This window comes from Temnothorax americanus, unplaced genomic scaffold, assembly GCF_048541705.1.
Source record: "Temnothorax americanus isolate GAGA-0224 unplaced genomic scaffold, ASM4854170v1 Scaffold30, whole genome shotgun sequence".
In the NCBI taxonomy this organism is placed as follows: domain Eukaryota; kingdom Metazoa; phylum Arthropoda; class Insecta; order Hymenoptera; family Formicidae; genus Temnothorax; species Temnothorax americanus.
This window is the reverse complement of record NW_027509443.1, coordinates 2,407,169-2,431,973: the sequence shown is the minus strand read 5'-3', so window position 1 is coordinate 2,431,973 and position 24,805 is coordinate 2,407,169. Positions and strand designations below refer to the sequence as shown.

General features: G+C 38.8%; 2 protein-coding genes and 1 long non-coding RNA gene across 12 annotated transcripts; 2 read left to right on the top strand and 1 right to left on the bottom strand.

Moving 5' to 3' along the window:
• Positions 1-738: 738 nt before the first annotated feature.
• On the bottom strand, positions 739-16,614 carry LOC143900795 (putative Rho GTPase-activating protein CG5521). 10 transcript variants are annotated; one of them, XR_013257878.1, is made up of 30 exons: positions 16,318-16,613; positions 14,656-14,766; positions 14,408-14,425; positions 14,024-14,195; positions 13,594-13,951; positions 13,214-13,491; positions 12,850-13,144; positions 12,394-12,761; positions 12,088-12,310; positions 11,805-12,012; positions 11,596-11,727; positions 10,972-11,208; positions 10,253-10,443; positions 10,036-10,134; positions 9,688-9,972; positions 9,484-9,609; positions 9,240-9,407; positions 8,829-8,885; positions 8,394-8,504; positions 8,159-8,317; positions 7,899-8,078; positions 7,457-7,820; positions 7,197-7,345; positions 6,922-7,097; positions 6,359-6,818; positions 6,006-6,292; positions 5,797-5,933; positions 4,439-4,617; positions 4,063-4,083; positions 3,636-3,739 (listed from the first exon to the last, which is right to left on the bottom strand). XR_013257878.1 is itself a non-coding variant. In XM_077412509.1 (29 exons), the coding sequence occupies exons 1-29, from the start codon at positions 16,421-16,423 to the stop codon at positions 3,579-3,581; spliced, it is 5,715 nt and encodes a 1,904-aa protein (XP_077268635.1). In that variant the 5' UTR covers positions 16,424-16,613; the 3' UTR covers positions 739-3,578. The 10 variants fall into 10 exon arrangements, 9 of the variants coding, with proteins under 9 accessions (XP_077268635.1, XP_077268634.1, XP_077268632.1 ...); XM_077412509.1 differs by lacking the exon at positions 4,063-4,083 and having other exon boundaries at positions 739-3,739; positions 4,492-4,590; XM_077412508.1 differs by lacking the exon at positions 4,063-4,083 and having other exon boundaries at positions 739-3,739; positions 4,492-4,617; positions 10,972-11,190.
• On the top strand, positions 4,624-6,462 carry LOC143900802 (uncharacterized). Its single transcript, XR_013257879.1, has 2 exons — positions 4,624-5,841; positions 6,167-6,462. It is a non-coding gene; the product is annotated as an uncharacterized LOC143900802 (long non-coding RNA).
• Positions 16,615-16,790: 176 nt separating the features above from the next.
• Positions 16,791-20,138, top strand: LOC143900801 (uncharacterized). The gene is made up of 3 exons (XM_077412521.1): positions 16,791-18,144; positions 18,926-19,106; positions 19,173-20,138. Exons 1-3 carry the CDS (start codon positions 18,012-18,014, stop codon positions 19,345-19,347), a joined length of 489 nt encoding a protein of 162 aa, XP_077268647.1. The 5' UTR covers positions 16,791-18,011; the 3' UTR covers positions 19,348-20,138.
• The last annotated feature ends 4,667 nt before the right edge of the window (positions 20,139-24,805 follow it).

Sequence of the window (24,805 nt, the reverse complement as noted above, 5' to 3'; positions counted from 1 at the left end):
TTAAATTTGCAAATCATGAATAGTGAGCGCGGCCAGGAGGGGCATCAGGGTCGAGGGGGAAACCCTAAAATGAAGGAAAAGCTCGCGGGGTCTTGGCGGCTTTAAAATAGAGGATAATCGCGTCCGGGACTGTCGCTACGAGATAGATAATATGAGCGCGATTAGCGTCGGGATTATTTGGCTGATCCGTCCGTGATAAGCGTGTCGCAATAATCTGACCTTAATCCAATCCTTTCTTCTGCTGGTATTTCAGCGATTAAAAAATTACAGACGATGTGTGTGTGCGTGTGTGCGCATTTATTCGTGCTCAAATGTTTGCGGTGTGTACCGACTTTATCAATTTGTTAGTTCGGCCCTGATGGAAAAATGTCTCAGAATTTTTTATACGAATTGGAACATTGTTCAGAAAAACTCAGATAAAATAATAATGAACTATCTCAGATTTTTCCCGTCAATACATATCTTTGTAGAAATCTGAATAAATGTGAGAAAATCCGCGCGACTTATTCAGAAATTTTCATATGTACAAATACCAAAATCTTCATCCAGTTATTTCTGAACGTAAGTATCTGAGAGAGAAGCTTGACATATTTTTTTCAGAATTTTTCATAAATCTGAAATATGAGAAATTCTTAGAAAATTTCAGAGAAATGTTTTTACCAGGGGGTATTAAATTTTTCACTATTCCGATATTAGAAACAACGTAGGCAAGAATGGAAAAATGAAGATTACTCCCGCTGCAATTCATCACAATTTTATTGTGCAGTAAAATGTACATTCCATTGCGGAGATGTGTACAATTAATATAATAGCAGAGATGTCTTTGGACAAGAAATTTTTGTGTGGCAGAAGAATAACATCTCTTGAACACCTTTTTGAACGCTGTACAGATATCGAAACAATGACTGCGCCGATTGCTGTACCGCATAAAATTGTTAAAGTTTGAAGAGTCGATGGGAGAATGGCGGAACTTGTGAAAATCATTGACATTTTGTGTTGAAAATTCCGTAATACTAACGCCGTACATAACTGAACGTACATAATTAAAATTTCGCGGATTTCACATCTTTCATATTGATCTTTCATATACGAGAGAAGTACCGAAATATACAATAATCAATATAAAATACATAATTTCTCTTTAACAAACCAAGTTGGAGTTATTATACAATAAGGGGTTAATTACATAGAAAGATAATCAGATAAATATACATTTTAGCTTTGCAGCTTTCTGTAGAAAACAATAAATATATATTAGTATGTATATATATATATATATATATATATATATATATATATATATATATATATCGATTCTCTTTTTCTCTCTTTAGTTTTATATTAATATAGAATCGCGCTGCGTTGTAAGATATTATATATATATATATGATTATTTCCAAGAGTTAGGAGAAAAAAAAAAATATATATATTTTATTTTCTCTTAACTCCTGGAAATAATTGATTCCTTTGTAAATCTGAAGAAATGCTATAAGACCCACTATACGTTATTCCGCGTAAGTTTACATATTAATATATGCAAACATATGCACAAAGATAGATATACGTACGACTTTATCCTTGTACAAAAACAGCTCAATGTGATTAAGGGGTTCAGGTATTCTGATTTTTTTTTAGGCTTATCTTATCCTATCGAATACTTCCCCTTTAAAATAAAAAAAGAAAAACTTATTTCACATCTCATTCTTTCCTTGGCAAAGAAGTTGTTTCAACATTTTCTTATTATCCTTACGCATTCGTTAATCTGTCGCTCTGCCAATTAAACGCAACATAAGATGTTTTAGTGGAATTTTGATATTAAGAAAGATTTTTCTTTCAAAAAATTAAATAACAGCATGATAGTGGTAGCGATATTAATGAAAATGTTTAAGTACATTTAAATACAATCAGTAAAAGCATTTTGCGTATAGGTAATAATATAATAAATGAACTTTATATATATATACTATGTGTGTGTGTGTGTGTGTGTGTGTGTGTGTGTGTGTGTGTGTGTGTATATATAGTGTATATATTCAATTAGTATATCATATGAATAACGTAGCGATGTAACGTGATATATATTCAGAATAATCTTAAATGATTTCGGAACCATTTTATATATGCTTAACAATTTATATACAATACATACACGGAGCTTCCCTGGTCTATCTTATTATAAATTAGTGGAAAAATAATGCTGCTTTGGCCATGATCTGCGCATCGGTAATTATGAACTACGTCTTCGTTGCTAATACCTACACTTTTGAATGTGTGTTTCATGGTAGTCTTCAAAATAGTCAAAAAATTCTAATTATACACAGAGTTTATCATCGCAAAGTGTATACCTCTAGAAAAATCTCATCTCGAATGATGCATCAATCGTTATACCATAATATAATCCTTTATTATAGTCTGCCATTCGTTAATAGTAATAGATAACATTAATACTTTGATTATTATCACTGTATGAGGATGATTCGTATAAAGCAAGCCATTGCTTTTTTTTCGATAAAAAATGGAATCAATTACTTTCAGAGGGATATGTTATAAAGCATATAAAAAGTAGATGTGTCGGTCGAATTATGAATATAACGTTCGAATGGAATGGCTCGGTAATTCATATGCATGTATATTATGCACATATATGAACTGTAATATATAAATGTAAATTAAAAATATGCATATTATATGAATTATATTATGTGTAAATGTAAATGAAGAACAAGATGATACACGCGCCTGGAATGTGTAACTTAAGTGGTTTTTTTTCCTCCGAAAATAGCTATTTATCACTTCGTTTAAATCGTAATAAACGTAGTTTTGCTTCAAATCAAGCTAACGCGATCATTAAATATACATCAGCTTTATATCTGGAATATGATTTCAATGTACAAGCTGACAAGCGTTATCGGGAACATTTACTCATAAATCCTCACGCATTTACATCTTGCCAATTAATAATAAAATAGTTATATCTATTATTCTATATATGTCGTGTGACAAATAAGATAATTACAAGGCCATATAGCAGTACCGCAGAGCATTCTGACAATGTTAGTATTTCTATGCTACTTTTTAATATGTTTTAAAGATAGAAATTTTAGTCCAGAATTATTATTCTAGCTATCGAAGTACTAGGATAAATTAATCTTAAGAAAATGCTGTACAATGTAAATAGCTGTCTCTCGGCATCGGTAAGTCTATGTGAAGTATACCTAATTGTATACTTCGATAATTTAATAAATTTATCATATATTTACTTTCCAATAAATTAATATTCACGTTGCAACAAATAAACAACGATCTGTACATTCAATATAAAAATTAAACCTAAGGACGGAAAACAGAAAACGCTAATCAGATATTCAATCCCCACTGTGAATGACGTGTGTCGGTTGGCAAAAATATCAATTATTTTTAATTCACGCTATGCGCGAAATACTAACAGTGGAATACTCTATCGTATATAAATTACTCGTTACTCTAACTTTTACCCGAACAGTTCCTTTAAAGTACAATTCGGTGAGCCCAATCGAGGGTTGTGCAGAACATTTTACTGAATACAAGTAAAACAAAACCTTTCATTTGTATCTCGGGCTGTCTGGCGGGGTCGGTTGCGTGTTAGCCCTCTGCTTTGGTCCAGTTTTAAAGGACATCTTTTTTACGGGTCTTGGTGAAATTCCGTGAAGCGCAGTACTCTCGGGGATATCATTGCTAAACCATACTCTGCTTCCGTCAGAAACTGGAAACAAATGCCGGAACGCCTCGTTTTTAAATTAAATTGTAACTTTACAGATTATTAATCAAGAAGCAACATAAAATTTTAGCCAGGAAATAAATGCTCATGTGAGAAAAGCGGAGATATTGTTACAAAAAGTAAGCGTGCAGTTCGAACAAGAAGAGAGCGTCGGCGTAAAACAAATCAATATTTTCACATCAATATTTTATGTATTGCATATATTATGTTCTCCTGCAAAGCAATATTTAACAAATATATGAGATACATATAAACGTAAAAAAAGTGTTCAAACATGCTATCTTTTGCTCATAGATTCGAAAGATTACCTCTGAATATATTTTGCAAGACTGCCAAACAAAAAGTTAATTAAAAGACATAGAAATGTGTTAAAGAAAGAATTGGTATTTTTGACTTTATCACAATAATCGGCAGATTTAATCTTGCAATTATATTGTTATTAGATACACAACAGGTATATAACATTAGAGTTGGGAAATATTTACTTTTGTACATCAATCTGCAATACGTTGCAAATGTTCCACGAACATTACTGTCCATGAAATTCTGACTAGACAATTATAATACTGTATACTTAACAGTAATTATATATACTTAACAGATACAGATAGAGACATAGGATACATGTCAGATAAAACGCTCGAAGAGAACAGCACGGAAATAATAAATAACTAATAATACTACCTTGTCCGGTGGTGTTACAAGGTGGGTGGGGGTTAGTGGACTGAATTAGTCACCTCTATTCGCACGGTTGTCACTGCTCGCTGTCGAACTGCTACGCAAACCGGAGCGTCCTTGGTGCGAATCTATAAGCGCTGCCGCGAGGTTTGACGACGCTGTGGATTGCACGCTTGTTGTAGATCCTGACAGTGCGATATTTGTAATCATAATAATAATAAACTTCTACAAACGATCGCGTATCGTAGTGAATAGTCATGTGCGAAGTTCTAAAGAGACATGTGTGTGTTTGTTTTTGTATAATTTTATTTACATCTTTACACACACTATATATATATATATATATATATATATATATATATACAGGTATAAAGATATAAATAAAATAAAATATTATATTACAAAATATGTAGGAGAGACCGGGGCGAAGTCGTCACTATTTTTTCGGTGCCGATTTTTAACGACAAAACAAGTAATTTTAGTAAAATGTGGTATACCATTGTAAAAAGAGTGAAGCCCTGGCTATAAAATTTATAATGACATTTTTTGTCTACGTTGCTTTGTTCAACTGGTATAGAGTAAAAACGACAAAAAGTGCAAAAATTGGAATGTCAAAATTGCCGGGGCGGAGTCGTCACTCCATTCTCGAACTGAATTTTAAATAAAAATTCATAATTCCAATCATGAAAAATGATAGGATTATTAATTATGTTTTAATAGAAAAATGGAAACATTAATTAAAAACACGATGGCGGAAAATAATTACAAGTGCACACACTTATGTGCCCTATGCTCGCACGAAATGCACTGTTTCTCGTCAGCTCTATTCTGTCATTTCTGAGCACACGCAGCACATATTATTCAAGTCCTCGCCGGAATCCGACCACTGCTGCTTCTTTGACATTGATTTTCGCCCGAAGCCTCCATGATATGGCTTGATGATAACTTCGCCCCGGACATAGATTTTAAGTTTGATCGCTTATAAAATATTAGAAATCAACGAAAATAAATGAATTTCACGAGATTCGTGTTCAGCATGCATACTCTTCAAAATCACTTATCTCGAGATTCGGTGAGAAAATAATATTTAAAATATTTAAAATTTTTGATGCGCAAAAAATTCTACTTTTGACCTCCGAAAACGTTTGCCTTAATGAAAATCACATATCTCACTAAAAACTCCGTTGATCACAGGGCACCATAAGTAGTGTTTACAATATTAATGGCGAGTTCACACAACATACAGATTTTGAGATAATTATAGTGACGACTCTGCCCCGGTCTCCCCTACGCTACTATGAATACTTTAATTGAAATTCACGTACGACACTACAAATGCTTTTACTTAATTGAAATTCACGTACCAGAGACAGACGAAGCTGCGCTAAACGGGCTTGGCGGTTGCACAGGTGAGTAAACATTGGCCGTAAACTCCTCGAATGTTGTAGCTTCCTTGTGATTTCTCATAACGGTGTCGATGGATCGCGCTCTCTCCTCATAACTGAAATTTTTATTTTAATGACATTTGATTCGACGATCTCGTAATATTGCACCTAATAAACAGACTACTTACTAATGTTGATATAACGTAAGCGTAGACCTTTTCGCTCTACTCGCGGCTAACGCGGTCGTCCTTACTAAACCTGGCAATACTTTATCCTCCACGATACACTCGTCATATAATGGACCGAAAAATGGAATCTCCGATTTACGCGAGATCTGTATTCGATACAGGTTGTTTTTCAGCGGATAAATGACTATGAGAACGTCGCAGAACTCCGTGGGTATGATGTCTCTGCGATAATCCCGCCAGTGCTCCGACCAGACTATGTGGATTTCATCGTTGCCAAGATGACGTGTCTGAAATCAGATATCACGTAAATATCTCGAGAGGGAAACATGTCGCAGAAGGCTATACCAAAATACCTTCTGCAGTAAACTCTCGGGGCTGTCCGACGGCATCCTTGTAGCAACGTGGAAGAGAACTTCGGTGAAAGACGTAGCATAGTACGGCGCGGTGACACCAGACGCCTTTCCAGGTACCAAACCTCCGAGAAAACCAGTGTGCGATTCCAACTCGACTTCCCAAGCGAGTCTCGCGATAAAGCTCTCGTACTCCTTACTGGCAGTGACGTTGCTTAGTATGGAGTTCTTGTCTTCCTGGCCCTGGCTGACGTAAATCACTGCTATTTTGTGTGTTTCCCGTGACCGCTGGCCATCGAGATTACGGAGTTCGCGTAAAAGCTTCTCATTTTTCGCCAGTAAATGCAGTTTCTTACGCAGCTCCCAGCCAGACAAACCGAGATGCGAAAACAGAAGGCGGCAGTGATGAAATGGCGCCGGAGGTGGGCGACATGACGGTGGACTGATTGCCGTTGCGTTCATACTAAAATTAAGATGTGTCAAATACAACGTAAAATCGTAACAGGGTTCCATTATGATCGACTGCAAATCAATAAAATACATTTAGATAGTGAGAGACACACAACCTGATGTGTTGATTCCAATTGTTCATGTGTTCTTGCTCTGCGTTTCTCTGATTCAAAATCGTCGCAATAGTTTCGCTTTCGAGATAATGTCCCTGAGGTGGATTAGCGGGTGCATTGAGAGCGACTTCTGGGTTGGTCAAAACCTCCGAGCTGGTATGTCCTATATATTGAAGAAGCTGAAAAAACAATTACAATACAACTCTTTAGCAATTCACTATTTCATAAATTATCAAAAGTTACAATATCCCAATATAACTTTAACTTCGTTAACTCACATCGTCCAAGTTGTCCATGTCGCTTGCAGCATTCGCAAAAGTCGGCAATATGTGGGGCTCGCGATGCCGTATTGTATGTCTGGGTGTACAGTTGTGAGGTGTGATGACGCTGTTCAAATCGTCCGTATGTAATTTCACGCTCCAATCAACTGAAATAAATCACATAAATTTATAGCGTCACAATTCGTCTTTTTTTTTTTTTTAATTATAAAAGCTAGAATAGCGATGCGCGGAAAAAAACGCCACACATGATTTATTACCAGGCTTCGCAAATGGCAGCGGTAGATCATCATCAACGAAGGGTTGGCTGTACAAAATCGAACTGTCCCAAGAAGCTTTTCCAGCGAGATCGCGCAACAAAACTCTAACCAGAGAAGGAGCCGTCGTCAAACCAGCTGTGACTCCTCCGCCGGGTGCATCCAATGCCACTAATTCCACTAGTGACATTATGATCGAATTAGAGAGCATCAAGAGCTGTATGTTAGGCGCTTGAAAAACAGCGGAGGACAGCTCGTCCCCGTCGATTCCAGGAACATCGTCCAACTCAACGACCAGTGATGAGAGACGCGCGGCTCCGATACCCATCGGAAAATGTCCCAGATGATTGATTAAATGCATCAATACCTGTATTTGAGATCAAATATTTATGTAAATTATATATACTTATACGTATATATAAATACGCATAACAAATCAGCTTACCATTTTTGCTGCCAATTGTACAGACTGAATATTTCCTTTGCGAGGCGATTTTGCGGAGGACTCGTCAATTAAATTATCCAACGTAATATTAGGATCAAAATCGTCATCATCGTCCTGATTATTCTTAGCGGTTTTCGAAAATTCCTTTCCAACTTTATTTTGCACTATATTGTTTAACACCTACATAATAAAATTAAATGCTATAAAAACCGACAAGAAAAAAATTACGTCATATATAAAATATAAAAAAATGTACTAACTGTAAATAAGGTCATCAGGAGAGGTTTTCCTTGGAACACCTGTAGTAATACTGTTGGTCCTAAGTACATGGCCCATTCGCCCAAGCAAAATAGCATCGACACTGTTAAAGGTCCGCGCCTTTCACGCGTCGTCATCCGCCCAAGTGTATCCGACAAGATCTGAATATCGTAAGATAAAAATTATTATTATTATACTTTTCCTTACAATCCTTAAATCAAATCTCATACCGCGTACCTGTATTATCTTAGATGGCACATTAGGATACAACTCTAGCAACACATCAGCCTTATCGCAGAGAAGTAACAGAGAATCACACGCGACCTGTGCAACTGTAGCGTGCGAAGACTGAAAACAAAAAATTGATATCATTAAACATTGATTAACTTCCGACAAGTAAAGATTAATTTCTTTATATTTAAATAATTATCAACATTGAGAGAATTAGTAACATATACAAAATTCGCTCATTAGCAAGTATATAGAATATCAGATAAAAGGAGATCATCGCAGACTGAAACAATATATTATTTCGGACGCACATACAGTAGGCCATGCAAAGTCAACGATATCGTAGACTCGTAAGACACGCAGGTATCAGTCCAAAACTGTGAACGTCACACTGATAACGGCCGACACAGCATCATTAAGGCAGAAAAAAAGAAGGACTACCTGATCCATTAGGGGAAAACAGAAACCAGCTCTGCGACGCTCTGCTCCTTGCATCCGCTGTCAATGATACTCAATGAAAGAAATATTCGCCTTCATCTTACTACTATTGCAACACACCTGTTTTACTTAGTTTACATGTTGTTAAACGGACTCTCTTTCTTAGAAACTATACATTCACGGAGCAGCAGTGCATCTCACGCGATATGTATTATTTAACTTAAGGCAATATTCCAAATGCAAACTATCAAGCAACTACAAATCGTAGAGAATAATTTTCTCATGCATTCTATGTTCAAAAGCTCTACGGGCTTCTGTTAAGATCAGTGCATGTAGCCGTTCTAGTGATTTTGTATAATTGTCTTTCAAAGACATCTAAGAGATTTACAACTTAACATAAAACTTTCAACTTACTCTAAGTGCAAGAAGAAGAACTGTGACAGCTTCCGGAATTCTCGGATGTTGTGTTTTGTAGGATAGTTCTTTATATGCAAACATTGCGATACTTGACAGGGCCAGGCATCTCGCGATACCCGTGGGTTCTCGTCGACAGCTCCGTAGAAGTATTGTTACAATATGCTCCTAAAAATGTAAAATTCAAAATAAACATAAAATTACAAGGAACAATTTGAGGTTACCAATTGTCTTATTAAATTACTTTTGCTTCTGGACACGTCATAGTTACAATATCAGGCCCGTTCGGTTGTAACACCGGTAGCCTAGTTACTGCAACAGGTAAGGATAACAACGAGCCGATAATAGAAACCGCTTCCATTCTTGGTGCCTGAGAAAAAAATAATACAAGTGCTATATACATTCAGATGAATGTAACATTATTTAATTTACAGAGACAAATAGATACCTCAACATCTTGACTGCTAAGTATCACATTAGCAGCGTGTATGTAGTCCAAAATCAAAAGACTCGATCCAGGTAGATTCAGACTAAATAATCTGGGTCCTGTGTATTTCACAAGTACATGCAGTACTTTACTGTCATTACTAGCAATTCCATTGTGAACGGCGCGATAGAAGAGCGTGAGATGCTGTTTCGGTAGACTGATGTCCAATGGTTGCACCGTTAAGAGACATATAAGACGATACGCGGCTAATTTACCAATCTCGTATTGATCAGGAAGCTGGATCGCCTGCAAGGAATACAGTGGGTAAGCACTTAAACGATACAATTTTCGCATTATATGTATATATACCTTGAAACACCAAGGTGCAATGACTGTCAGAGGTGGAATTAGCTCTGGTGCTGGAGGTGTTGCTTGATTATCCCCGGACACTCCTTGGTTCAAACGTATCTACATAAAACGTGCAGAACAACATAAGAGTCAAGTAGACACATGCATATAAGTGCACATATATGTTCCATTTTTAATTTAATTTAATTTATTTAAGTTTGAAGTTAATAATTCTTACCTTAATTAATGTCTGTGTGAGTTGCACGAGGTAATCCATGACTTGACCGTGCAAAACAGGTTCTTGAATATTATTAACGTCCCCTAATGCCGACAGCATACGTCGCCATAAAACGACAGCCACATCTGGCAACCATCCACGGACTCCTCCACCCGCCATAACTGATCTTCTCTCAGATGCGTCATTTGTATCTATAGAACAACAACAATCCCTAAATATATGCTAGTCTATTAATTTCAGAGATAAAATCCAAGTTTAAAATCAAATATATATTATTGAACAACATAGTTCATTGCGTTATTTATGGATTATATAAAATTCCCATATATAGTTAAGCTTTGTATCTTGTAATATTATGCGGTAAGAAAAAATGTTACAAGCCTAACACATGACTAATTCAGTAATAAATGTATAAAACTCCAAAGAAAGCAGAAGACCATCCGATAAGCATAGATTAAAGAGATACTTTGATTCAATATTTTTCGGATTTTTCTTTGTTGCCTTAAATGCTCGAACAATTATCAAAGCATGATGTATTGTTAATAGAAGAACATTATTCGACTAATATGAGATGTTGTAAAGTGGTTATTAATGCGAGACAGATATAATAATTTTTCGGAAATATCGAAATGTTCACACACCGTAATAACAAACTTTCGTACATTGAAATATACATTGTTATAGATATTGCGTATTACACAATGATAGGCCATACATACCGATACTGCTACCGTCAATATTTTCTATCTGTATGGGGCTATCTTTGTTGCTGTCCACACCACTGCTGGGTGTCGGCGACGGGCAGCGTGGCGACGGTGGTTCGCTATCAACTATGACAATGCTATCCAAAGATTTGGCACGTCTGCTGAACAGCATCTTTCGACCGGTCGTCGACGACGAAGTCGAGCCGCTTGACAGTAACCGCGCCATATCTTGTTCTATCGATAGGGGTAGTACTGCACGTGTGGAAATTGTTTACACTTAATCAAGAAGTAGGACAAACACTGCGGAGATGTGTTCAATGACAAATTGTTTAGTTAAAATCGATCTTGTGAACGACATGCCGATTAAAAATTAGGATAAGCAACGATCAGCGCTGCGTTATAAATATGACAAATCTACGGCAGGGAGTGACACTACTACTGTCCGTCTGTACGGTATGGGAGAGAAGTTATTTTTAAACCGGTGTCGGCGCCAAAGCAAAAAAGAAAAAGAAGTAAGAGACAGTTATAAATAAATTGCGCACACAGCAACACAAAGGCACTACCAAAAATCTCGCCATAGTTCCAAGTGAAAACAAAATAAAAAAAGAACTATATGGCCAATTGCGCTTGTTCACTTACCGGGAATACCGCTGTGTATCGTGTGTGTCCTCTGTCTGTGCAACTTTGCACGAGCCTTGACGTTGTATATAGTGTTGTCGCTCGCACTACGGGGCAATGGTCGCACCTTCCTCATATCGCGCAGCGGGTGATCTGATGAAAGTTGAGAAGTTCCTTCGTCAAACCAGTATCGCGACAAGAGAAAATAGCGATCTGTAGGTTTTACATACCTACGACGCTTTCTTTCGGCGCGGTATTGTTCTCTTGATCAACGCTACCTTTCCGAGGCGGCTGTACGCTTCCGGTCGACGCAGCACGACTCCCGACCCCACGGCGCTTTTTTGATTTCTGTTCGCTGAGTCTGTCCAAAGGTAGATCATTCAAATCCAAGTTATACACGTGTCTCGCCAGTACTCTCGTTAGCGTGTCCAGAGTTTTCTATATAAGCATATGTAAAAAAAATTGTATTCCATTGATGAGTCAGAACTAGCAAGACACTCGTCACACACTCACCGCCCACTCTCGAATTAATTCTTCCCATTGTGTTAACGACGTTAACACCTCTAGAAACTGGTCCCATAATTGGGTAGAAATAACCACGTTTAAGTTAGCCTTAATCCATGTAACAATTAAAGTCTGGAATATGGCAGGCGCAAGTTTTCCGCCGATACTTTCCTGATGCTTGCGGCGAGAGGCTTTCTCGCTTAGTACGAGCGATGTGATTTGCAGTAACACTCTGACGGATTCAAGAAGAAGTTTAAATTAACCATTGTAAATGTTAATCGTATAGGAAAAAGATGGCAAACCATGAATAAATACCTAAGTAACTGTTCCCAAGTTGCTGGTTCCAGTCTGGAGTGCATAACAACATATCGATACACATTTAGGACTCTCTTACAACTGTCCGTTTGTTCCTCGAGTAACGTCAGAGACGCATTCGGTCCCGAATTCTCTAAGAAAAATACGTTTGACGCTTGCGTAATAAAAATTTGCAGAACATTTTGCAGGCCTGCCCTAATAAACAAATTTTCCCGGTGTATAGCGCCAAGATAAGAGTCGTTCCTTAATCTTGTCTGCCGATAACTATCAGATGGACTCTTTTCCATTTCACTCTCCTTTCTCTGGCTCTCTTCTAAATCCCGATCTTTATGGCCATCCAGTGGTTCCAACATAAACGACGGAATTTCCTGTAAAATATACGTATAACAGTTTACATAAATGCTTTTGTACATATAATATACAATAGCATATAATTTTCTAGTATTTAAGACTCACATTCATTTGAATCCAATCTTTATAAACAGCAATAGCCTTTCTTATGGCTCCCGCATGGTTGAAATCCAGAAGAAATGCCTGTCTGTACAATTCGTGTACAAAGTTTACATTATCCCTGTTTCCGTAGAAAACCTCTCTAACTAACATGGCCGAAACAGTACTATCTTCCTGATTTTGACTGTCCTGCTGGGACATGGCTAATTCGGGTGATAGTAAATTCGAATCCGCAGAATTTTGAGTATACACCGACACCCGGCGTAATTCTGATTCGGCATTTTCCTCATTTGGTGTTGTGCTGTAGCGTTCAATGATGCATCATAATTTAAATTACGACAGAAGCAAACAGATATCGTAAATAAATTACCTTTGCGAAAAATGTGCGAAAGGTCCATCTTTTCTAGCCACATGCGTGAAGCTTGCAACCCATTTGATTAAAGCGACTTTACAAAGTACATAGTTATTCTGATTTTGATTCGTCGGTTTACGCATTGTGGGTAATTCCAAATTAGGTTTGTAAAGCGAAAAGTTTTCATTGAATTCCGGACAGATGTGACGAAGGTACGCTATCTTAAAACGCTCTAATAAAAATTGGAAAGTTTTATGCTGCCGCGTAGATTTATCTCGCCATTCTACTTTTACCACCTAGATAACACAAACAAAAATGATTATAAATCATTTTTATCATGTTTCTAAAGTCAGATAAATATCTATAAATATGCCTGTAGAGAAGTAAATTATATATACCTGAGTAACCATAAATTCAAGCAGTGCTTCCAAAAACCTAACAGTTTCATTGTCGAGCGGCTTTTCTCCACTTTGCGGTGGTAAGATAGGCCCGTTGTCAACTTGACTGATAGGACATTGATTTGATCCATTGTCATGAAAAGTACTCTGCCCGAGTTGCGTGTCAAAAAATTCTCTCTTATCCTTCTCCTCAGAATTAGCTGCTTTCGCCAATTTTTCTTTCTTGCCCTCTGTCTTACGATCACATTTATAAGGCGACGCTTGATGCGGTGGAAATCCTGGCACCAAGCTGGCGAACATCTGGTGTATGTGCTCGGGAGCATTTTCGCCAAGAGCTTGATACCATAAAATAAAATACCTAAAACATCAGTGATGTTATACATTGCATCGAATAACTACAACACGTATATTCTGAGCTGTTGCTACATACCTTATAGCTTGTCTACGAAGTTTCCAACTATTACCAGGATGCAAGAGCTTCTGCAAAATCCGTGCTAAACTATGACACTGCCATCGTCTGTTAAGCAGCTCAGGAAGAAGAGTTAAAACTTTCTCCAGAAGCTGCAATACTTGTTCTAACTCCTCCCTGTGTGCTTTGTGTACTATAAAAAAAAAACGTACAGATTAGTTTTTTCTCTATCATCATATTATACATAAGGAATATTTGTGGCAAATACTGTGATTGAACTTAACATGAAAGTAGTATTTACATAAATATTCATATAACTGTAGTCCGGTCACAAAACGTTTAGTAATGGAAAAGATAATCGAAGCAATATAATATTAAGCTAGAGTAATATGATATGTGACTCACCAATATGGAAGGAAAGCTCTGGCAGCAGAATGGGAAGAAATGAAAGAGATGATAAAATAATAACGAGTGAATATATTATGGTTAATATAAAATTTATTACAATGTTGAAAGCAATGATATATTATTGTCAAGTTATATATCATATAATTATGCATTAAAGCATAGAAATCTTCAAAGTTATGCAGCATTAGGACAGTTAGCTTTATTTAGTACGTTACGCTTTAATATTAGTGTAGTTTGCAACTTACCGCGCTGCCGAAGATTCGCTTCGGCGGACACGAAACAATCGTACAGGATGAAGTACACATGGCTGAAGTTACCCTCAAAAAAGCCCTTCGCCTCGTCAGTGTCCACGTTTTCTTCAATATAAAAATATGCATGAATTAACACGTGTATTTCTTATAAAAGAAAAACCATATGCTATTCAAAGACATAATCAATTGACTAAATAGGGAAGAAATATTTCTCTCGCAACACATATGCCTTACAGAGAGGAGTGATAGAAATTCTATTACATCATGACCGGTTCAGGATGTCTGTGCTTATATAGCAGAATTCCTTTTCTTTTTCCTTATATGTACATTACAATAAACAGAAAAGGAAGGAGGGAAGAGAAAATAAATGTGTAACATAATTACATGTTATAATGTAAAATTACTTATTGTTAGCCTAGCAGGAGTAAAGCAGACAAATGGAACAGTAATATTTTCTATGTGCGTACAAAGTATTTAAAGCTATAGATATTTATTGGTGGTGCGTGTGCAAAGACACATGGAACAACAATGTAACTTTAGCTGGTGACGGAGGCCAGGCCACAAGTTGGTCAATGTGGTCAGGCGGTTTGGTGATTAGATATTGACCACCTCTCTCTTATGACACTGTGAAACCACAATCTCATTTGGATTTAAATCCTTTTCCTTTTTAACTAGGATATGCAAACAGGTAAAAGACGTAACAGATATTTTTTCGTATTAAACAAACAAGGAACAAACTAACGTGAATAATACTTTCTGAAAACTTTTAATTTTTCAACAAAACCTATCTAAATAAAAAAAAAATTTATTAGCTTCGGTTTTTCAAGTGGTCTTAAGATCCATTGAGTATTATATAAAATGTATTTTGTATTCACATAGAGGTGCACATGAAAATCGTGCCTTCCAAAATCTAAGTATAACAGGTTTTAATTATTGCAATGGTATTTTTGTGTATTCTCGTTAAAAATATGCCATTAATATTACTTCAATCAAATTCCGACTGATTTAATTGACGATTAACTCGTCGAGCAATATCCATGTCGTTTTGTTAACATAAATAGAATAAGTAATCATTTTTGCTAATGCATAAAAAATAGATCAGATTAGGGACAACGAGTTACACGAATTGTACAGTTAGAAATTTTACAGCGAGCAATTCCGCCAGTTGAATTTGTCAGAATTTGGTCTGAATTCGCTCAACAGTAGTTATTTCAAGAGTTCTATTATTTAATGGTATCAACGCTCCTCTCAGTGTCGTCTTCTATTTTTAAGGATGGCCAAACCACTCGCACAGAGTGAACTATTCTCCAACGGGGCAATGCAGAAAATAAATGTATCTTCTCTGGATATTCAGACGAGGAGCAAAAGCTGAAGTGGAACAACTCGTTGTAAAGAGCCACGATACCGAAGCACGAAAACCGCGGCGTTTAAACGAACGAACGCTAGAATTTCCTCGCGCTGGAAACGTCGTCGCTCCAATTTGAGGCATCTTGGCCAGCGCGCGTGGGAGCGAGAGCGAATACCTAGCTAAACAGCGGTGACCGCCTCGGCGATTCTCGCGATCGCCCTTCCACGAAATACTGTGACTCAGCCCGCCGTCGCGTCGGCCCGGATCCAACGTCGTCGTCGTCGTCGTCGTCGATTATTTATCCTCACCTAGCACGATCTTGAGATGCTTGAACCGCGTCGCGCTGTCCTTCTTGACATCCTGGATCTTGAGCGTCGACTTCTTGACGTCTACATGGAGCTTCTTGCTGAACATGATTCGTGCCGCCGGCGGCCGCGGGGACAGGAATCAACCATCGGCGGCGACGCCCAGGACGGTCCGCGTCGTTGGCCGGGCCCCGGTTACCTCCGCGCGATCACCATGCCAGCGCCGCGGGGTGCATGGCCTACCCACGACACCCACGTCACGTCGGAACGGCGTTGAATTTTGCACACACACCTCCGATCAGATGTACGGGACGGCCATCTTGAGCGCCTCCTCCTCCTCCTCCTCACTGGCCACTGGGCCGCGCGCGCGCGCGCATCCAGCGCCAGCGCCGCTCCGGCGCTCCGGCGCGGCGGCCCTTCGGGGCAATGACATCCATCCGTCAACCAATTTCCAGAGAAACGTCTGGTTATGACCAAGAAAACGTCTTAAAGTTTCCAATGCGTCTCGCGGAATCGGAAAAATATCTTTGTGGTGTCTTTAGAATGCTTTACGTCTCGATTTACGACGTTTTTGAGACGAGACATTTTTCAATGTCTTTAAAATGTCTTATTTAGCATCGCTTTTGGACACGTCGTCGGTAATAAGGGGATCCTAAAGTGAAGGCTGAACTTCCTCGACGTCGGTAATGTCAACATTTCTAATCCTGTTTTCTATGTCATATATCTATATCTGTTCTTGTCTAACGAGAGGCATCTGTCCTTGTTTTGATTGCTGCGCCATCTCTCGCTACACGCAATGTCAACCTAAATGTGCTTTTGCACATATAAAAGTTTATTTGAACTAATCTTTTTTTCTAGGCTTTCAATCTTAGATCTACGTGCACGATATTGTTCTTAAATGTTGTCCCTAGGTCATGCCGGTCTAATTTTGTGGATATTTATTGTGGAATTTTTGTACAAAGCAAATATTGTCGTCACGTATACCAAAAATTAACAAAAATATTAATTTTTTCTTGTTTTTGATATAACGTCGACCACCATGACCTAGATTTTGATGCGTACTTTAATTCTAGACAAGAATTTTGCATTTCTATAAAGCCAATTAAAAAATTAGTGCTAAGAAAAAAAGCCGGTATTACAGACGGCTTTAGGATCCCCTTAAATAGGAGCGATTTAAATTAGAAAGAAGAAAAAAGAGCTAAGAAATTGCTTGATAAATCAGAGTGTCAATAATTTAATATACACATCGTTTTGGTAATGTCAATTTAATATTCTATTTGTGGAAAATTTTATATAAGAGATCTAGCTGTGTGTATATTTTGCATGTATTATACATTTTTGGCAGTCTTTTATGCATTTCTACTAATTTCTACCAATGTAGATTAACTTTAGCCTCTTGAATTCACTTATTTTGTTTTTATCATTTTATATAGTTGTAAGAATGAGAAAAAAATAAAAAGTAAGTTAAACTGAAATTAAAATTAATCTCTTGGTAGAAACGGACATTAGATCATGTTTTAATAAACACGTGCGCGTTTTTTAGTTAGAGCATTTTAGAGCAACGAAACCATTTTTATCAACCGAGTAGCGATTGTAACTAGACTCGATAATCGATTTTACTAGACGCGCGTGTCGGATTCAAAAGCGGAAGTGATGTCGGGGACTGGTTACACGCGCTTGCCGCGCGCGGTTTCAAAATGAGTTCGGAAGATGAGGATGAGATTCACATAGAGCTTGCGTTCGTCAGAGATAATAGTATAAGTCAGCAAGAGAAGGTGAAGGCGTTTTGGAAGTTTTTGGACGCTCAGAATTGCTTGCGGCCGCACGAAGGTATATCGCGTGACGAAAATATAAGAGTATATAATTAGGTTATCATACCACTGTTAAATATTAAAGGATAAAATTTAAACCATGAATACCTTGAATTAAATAACATTTTGTCATGGTTTAACCACGCATGTGTCGGGATTTATTATTTTAACACAAAACAGTATTATTTTTAACTCCATTGATTTAGTTAAATTAACATTGTTTTGGTTAAATTAATAAAATATTGAGTAGGAGCAGTGGCGACCTATATTAGGAATGGTTAAAAACGATTCAAATTGAATATAATTTGACACTACGAATTTAACAATGTACTCGCTAAAAATATTTTTTCGGTTACTTTAATTATTGCGAAATCTTGCGTGTGTCTTATAAGACGCGTGTTTATTAAATTAATTAAATTATATGCTGTATTGTGTGTGTGTGTGTGTAACACAATGTGAGGGAAGTTTATTTTGCAATTAATTATATTAATGTATTAAGCGCGTACGTAATATTGTAACGCAATGAAGGAAAATTAATTATTATATTTTGCAATTAATTGTGTTAATAAAAAATATCACACATCGCGTGTCGAGTCGCTCGATGTCCGTCACGTGTACGTGTAAAAGATGATCTACCCTTATTTTATTTTCATTATACGTGAAATATTATATATTTTATTTTCATTACGTGGAATATTATACGTGGAATTATATATAAAAGATATAAAAGTGGTGTTGAGAGAAAAAGAGCGAGATTCCAAATTGATTGAGATACCTACATATAATATTTCGATGCAAAGGGATATCGGAGCGCGAGTCGCCGCCGGAAACGGAAGCGTCGGTATCGAGCGTGGAGGAGATTAAAAAGGAGAAGGATGTTTGGCGCAAGGGACTGAGAATCTTCCGGCGACTCGGGCTGGACAAGACCGCTCTCGCAGCCGATGACAGATGCAAGCTCTGCCTCGCGCACAAAACGCCTCAGTACGATTAGCGAAACGATTATCGGTAAAGCATATTAGGATAAATCACTTTTTCCGATAATCGCAGATGCGAGGATCTGGCCGACACGGTGACGCAGCCGTACGAGGAATTGAACGCCGACATGGAGGCCTTCGAGGAACGTCAGAAGAGCCGCGACCATTCGAGCCAGCGCGAAGCGCCTCCTCACGCTGCCGATGAATCGAATCGGTGCAACTCCAATCGTGTAAAAACGAATAAATAATCGTCACTCGTATGATCGACCGCGCCTCAGAGTGGTCTTTCTTCGACTCGCGTTTTGAGGAACGACGTTTCCGTCGAAATTCCAATTTTTCACTCAATTTCTTATAATTTAAATAGCGCTTCAACAATGTACCTGCTTATGAAAGTTAAAGATAAATTTTTTTAGTATCTTCGTGCTGGAAAAATCCTGTTATATATAAAAAAAAATCAAAAAGAAGTCTCAGAAGAGCGCTATAAGAAACTTAAATTAACCTTAAGTTACAATCCTTATTTTTTTTGCTACATTGTTACTTCCTCTTTTTTTTCAAGTTTTATCGTTTTACCTCTTTTTTTTTTTAATTGAAACATCAAAGCCTGCTCAAGTAAACTATCATAAATTTTATTTTGGGACTTATAGGATTATAGGAAGAAAGTTAGAAAGGCTTAAAGCAAAGGAGAATTTTTATATAGCCAAAAAAAATAATGTTTTTGTTTGGATCTCAGACCTAATAGTTAATAACCTAGGGTCTAAGGGTTAACAAAACGCGTCGATGATATAACCAGTGAACTATATATACTAAAGCAACTCACCTTTTTCTTCTTGGTGATCGGGCGCTATCATGAGAGTTCAGATGAGAGTTGACATTTGGTAGTTCACTGGATATAACGGATGTGTAATGTCTGTATTGCATTGTTAAATTGAGTCATTTTTAATCATTTCTATAGGTCGCCACTGCTCCTACTCGATATGTCGTTAATTTCACTACAACAATGTTAATTTAACTAAACTAATATTGTTTTGTGCAAAAATAAATTTCGACACACATGGTGTAGTTAAAAATAACAAAATATAATATTATAAACGTTTTGGTTTATATCTTTTAATTATTAACCTAGCTAGTGCAGACTATACGTGTGTTGAAGATCGAGGATTGCGAATTGAGAATTATTAGAATTTAATCAGTCAGAATAAAATGGATTAAAATTAAATTAATCCAACTATTATAGTCAAATTCTAATCTTCGATTTGCAATCCTCAATCTTCCATGCGTAGTTCGATGTCCGATATAAGATACGAGCTCGAGGAATGCCCTCGGTGACACACAGCGACCGCCGCGCGCTCTCAAACTGTCGTTGAAGACAACGTCGGCAGCGATAGCAATCGACGTAATCGATGGCAGGAGAATTACAGCGTTTACAATGCCAACGCACGCCGCGCCGGGGCCGGCTCTCGGCGGAGAGGTTGCCGGGTCGTTTAATGGAATTGGAACGGGCCGGAATATGGATGAGTAGGGTAGCGCACATCCCGCGAGGTACCGCGCGGCGGTGTATCGGATTTCCTTAGTCCAGGAGGTCGACGGTTGTTTCGAGCAAGGTGCGCCGCCACGCCGGGAGCTAACCCATGAATGGACCGGCTCGGCGCGACGGATCCTGAATCCTTACGCGACATCTGGCCTCCTGGGCCGACGCGACATCGTCTTCTTATTGTCAGCCGTCCCGTGTGCAAGCCGGGATACTTTGCGCCAATCGAGAACGTCGCTCGAAATTTCTCCATGTATTCGAGAGCACGATTGAGGAGGCAGGACGCGGCGATCCGCCTTCCGCAGGATTTTAAGGACATCGATTTAAATCGAATTTGCTCGATGAGCTCTCGAAGAAGTTGATCGGGTCACTGTGTTGCGCGCTAGATCCTTTCACCGTCGCATCTCAGCGCTGTTTTTTAAAGTGCAGAAAAATCTAACGTGCGTATTGATATTTTAAAATTATTTAACAAAATACAATACCTTTTCTGATGTTCTTGAAAAGTTGAGTCGCCGTTGAAAAACTCCGATAACGATGACCAGGTTGCAACTGTATATTAAAAGCGTGATATTCTGCTCTATTTTACTTTATTTTTCGTTATATAACTCGCACGCGTGCGTATACAATTATAATTGGCATCGTGGATAGACAAAAATTTCATGTATACGTTTTGTAAAAAAAGGAAGAAACAATATGTTATCATTTTGACATACTGTATATTTGGAAATTCGATCGGAGTCACGTTGTAGCTTGGAGCAAAACGCAACCGGAAGTCGAGCTCGGACAAGCGCAGTTATCGGCTCCGTCAGCATTATCTTCCATGGACAATAATCACGAGCGATCGTTTGTGCGTCGCGGGGGAGCACTTCCGCTTCGCTTGCGGTCTTACGTTCTCCTTTTTTTTTCTTCCTGCTCGTGTGCCATTACGCGCGGACCATTTATCTCCCGTGGACGAACGGTCCATTGTCTCGGTAAGTTTCTCGATCGGGGACCACGCCGGAAATCGGCCATCGAAACCGCGCCCGTACGCCCTGCACGCACATATATGTATGTATGTACATTGCGCGCACACATCGCGCGACGTGTATCTGCAAAGGCGATCCGATAACTATTTCGGTCGGGCGATACCCCGAAATAGTCCTTATCACCAGAGTTCGTGTGTAAATAATACCCTTATAGGACATGATAGGATATAAATTATGAGGGAAAATTGGCACATCGTCGGTATCTGGATTAATTATTTACGAGAGCTACTATATAGGACATGTGCTTAGCCAAGTTACATACTAAACGGGCGAATCTAATTCTCGATCATTCCTATACGAGAGGTATCCAAATATAACGTCGAGAATCTTGCGGTAATTTAAGTTTGAAGTTATTGGAACGCTACGCGTCAAAATTGCATGACTCGCAGACGATCTAGCTACATATTATATTATTTCATTTTTGAAGGGAAATGGGAAAACAAGAAACATGATATAGGATATAAATAAAATAAGAAACATGATAGCATAAAATTAAATTACGCCAAACTGTGAAAAATAAATTATAATTAAAGGTAACATAAAAGATGACAGGAATATGAAAAGAAGGGTATAAACGTGAAAATAGAATGTATCTCTCAAATGAAGAACTTCTCTTGAGAAAGGTCTCCTTGTATCGATATAAAATTAATACAAAAGAGCTTCAAGGTTTGTCATTTGCATGTTTGTTAGGAATACATTCATAACAACCGTTTTATGTGTAATAATTGATAAAGCGCGAGTGACGACGTCTATCGAGTTCTGTATTCAATTGATTAGATCGTACCAGCTTCATAAGTACACACTGAACATTTTTTTTTTAAGCACTCTGTTTTGAATATTTAAAAAATCGCATGAATTCTTTTGTCTATCTGATGTTGCTCTTGCACGGCAAAATATTAAAGGATGAAATTTAATAACATTTTGTTATTTTTAACTATTATGTGTGTCGAAATTTATTATTTTAACACAAAACAGTATTATTTGAATCCATTGGTTTAGTTAAATTAACATTGTTTCAGTTAAACGACATATCGAATAAGAGCAGTGACGACCTAAATAAATGATTCAAAATGACTCAAATTGAGTACAATGACACTACGAGTTTAACAGTGTACATCTCTGTATATACTTTCGCGTGTTCATCATACAGCTTAATCGCATAAATAGTATATCTCTACGTTCATATATCTCTGATCCACATAGTCCTGACGTATCACACGAGAGAGTCGTCGCTCGTTCTGGTTCCTCTCCCGCGAATGGAACCGCACCTGGAGCATAATGGACGCGCTGATGGAAGAACAGGTATAGGGCACGAAGGGGGCGAACGTACAGAGACAAAAGCACGAGAGGTAAGAGAGCGATCGAGAGGTAGTACAAAAGAAGCAGGAGAAACCAGGGCGAAAAGAGAGAGAGAGAGAGAGAGAGAGAGAGAGAGAGAGAGAGAGAGAGAGAGAGAGAGAGAGAGAGAGAGAGAGAGAGAGAGAGAGAGAGAGAGAGAGAAAGAGAGGGGGGTGGGAGGAGAAGGTAGAAGGAGAAGATGGGTGAAGAGAAGGGAAAGGAGGAAAGCGAAGAGTCCCGTTGACGGAGATTCGACGAAGCAGCGATGTTTAATCGGTGTTGGCCCGCATCAGGTTGATCGGGGACCCCCCAATCGGTTGTTCGAGGACGACGACGTGGACCCGTGACGACGACATAGGGAGGTCCGGAGCAGCGCAAGCGGAACCGGGGAGAGGCTGCGCCGTGCCGATCAGGCGAACAATGGAGGCGGGATGCTCATTTGTCTGCGGGCATTGTTGTTCGCCCGGCCGGAAACACGAGCCTCGTACTCTCCTTTTCCCCTCTCTATCTACGCTACCTCTGTCTCCGTCTATCTACGTATCTCCCTCGTCCTCGCTCTTTTCCTCCCTCTTTCTCTGTCTCTCTTTCTCTCCCTCTCTCCCTCTCCTTCTCTCCCCCTCGCATTCGCCATCCGTGTATCCTCCTCGTCGACGTCCTCTCTCTCCCGCCGTGTAGCTTTTTCCAGTACGAAAGTACCGCGATGATTCCGCCAATCGTGTCGCTCGACGTTCGCAGGTCGATGGTGCAAAAATTCGGGATAACCGTTTCCACCATGTTCAACCGCGAGTCGACGCACAATGTTGAATGTGTCGGTCTCGTCCGCTGACTTATCGATCGGCGGAAGCTCGCATCGCGGGTCCCGCGATGCGTGATTTACGGAGAGATTTCTATATAAGAAGTGGAAAATCTTCCCGGCTGGAAGGAACAAAAGACGGGGCCGAAACCGATTGTCGAGCATCTAATTTGCGTTGTTAGCACCTAATTTTTCCTCTAACTTGACAGGTAGATCTGTCTAGATCAACGGTTCGCCGAGGGTCGCCGAGGGTCGTTTATTACTTTTATTAGTGACCGGCTATTATGTGCTACCTAAGGACGCAGAATCTGCAAACGCACAACGAGTTCATTAATTTATAAGCACGGGACGCCACTTTTTGCCGTCGCTAAAAAGAACGATGATAAAATATATTGAAAGATTTGACTTAAAATTTAAATCTTAAAGGTATCCAATGGATACTCGTACACGCGACACACAATGGAGCATCGATTCGGCGATAATACTTGCCAATTGATAATGCTTGCGGTATCGATGGGCAAAAGGCTGAATTTTACAAGAAGGTCGGTCAGCCGGTAAAAATACGCGGAAACAAAAAGGCGAACGGGAGCGGTTGCGGGAGGATACGGCATAGAGAGGCAATTTCGCAGACTATATTCACCAGCGGTCATCGGAAGGGCCCTCGTTTTACGGCCGTTTCGGATCCCTTCGACCAGTTCGACCGACAGGAGCCGGCGCGAAGAGGAGCAGTCGAAGGATCGCCGGCGAGAGAAGAAAAAAAAGAGGAGAGAGAGAGAGAGAGAGAGAGAGAGAGAGAGAGAGAGAGAGAGAGAGAGAGAGAGAGAGAGAGAGAGAGAGAGAGAGAGAGAGAGAGAGAGAGAGAGAGACAGGAGGCCTGGCAGCACCGGCGATTGAATGGCTCTGCCAAATTAACAATGATTTATGCCATTTATGGGGTCGGTGTACCCAATACACCATTCTATTAACATCGCATTATTCGATCGACAAATTACACACCGACGATCGCGCTTACGGGCTGGATT

Coding starts and splice junctions, on each gene's coding strand:
- LOC143900801 (XM_077412521.1), top strand. CDS start 18,012: ATGAGTTCGGAAGATGAGGATGAGATTCACATAGAGCTTGCGTTCGTC. Junction 18,145..18,925: donor TTGCTTGCGGCCGCACGAAG/GTATATCGCGTG, acceptor TTCGATGCAAAG/GGATATCGGAGCGCGAGTCG. Junction 19,107..19,172: donor CTCGCGCACAAAACGCCTCA/GTACGATTAGCG, acceptor CGATAATCGCAG/ATGCGAGGATCTGGCCGACA.
- LOC143900795 (XM_077412506.1), bottom strand. CDS start 16,423: ATGTTCAGCAAGAAGCTCCATGTAGACGTCAAGAAGTCGACGCTCAAG. Junction 10,135..10,252: donor TCACACAGACATTAATTAAG/GTAAGAATTATT, acceptor CGTTTTATGTAG/ATACGTTTGAACCAAGGAGT. Junction 6,819..6,921: donor AATTGGAATCAACACATCAG/GTTGTGTGTCTC, acceptor TCTTAATTTTAG/TATGAACGCAACGGCAATCA.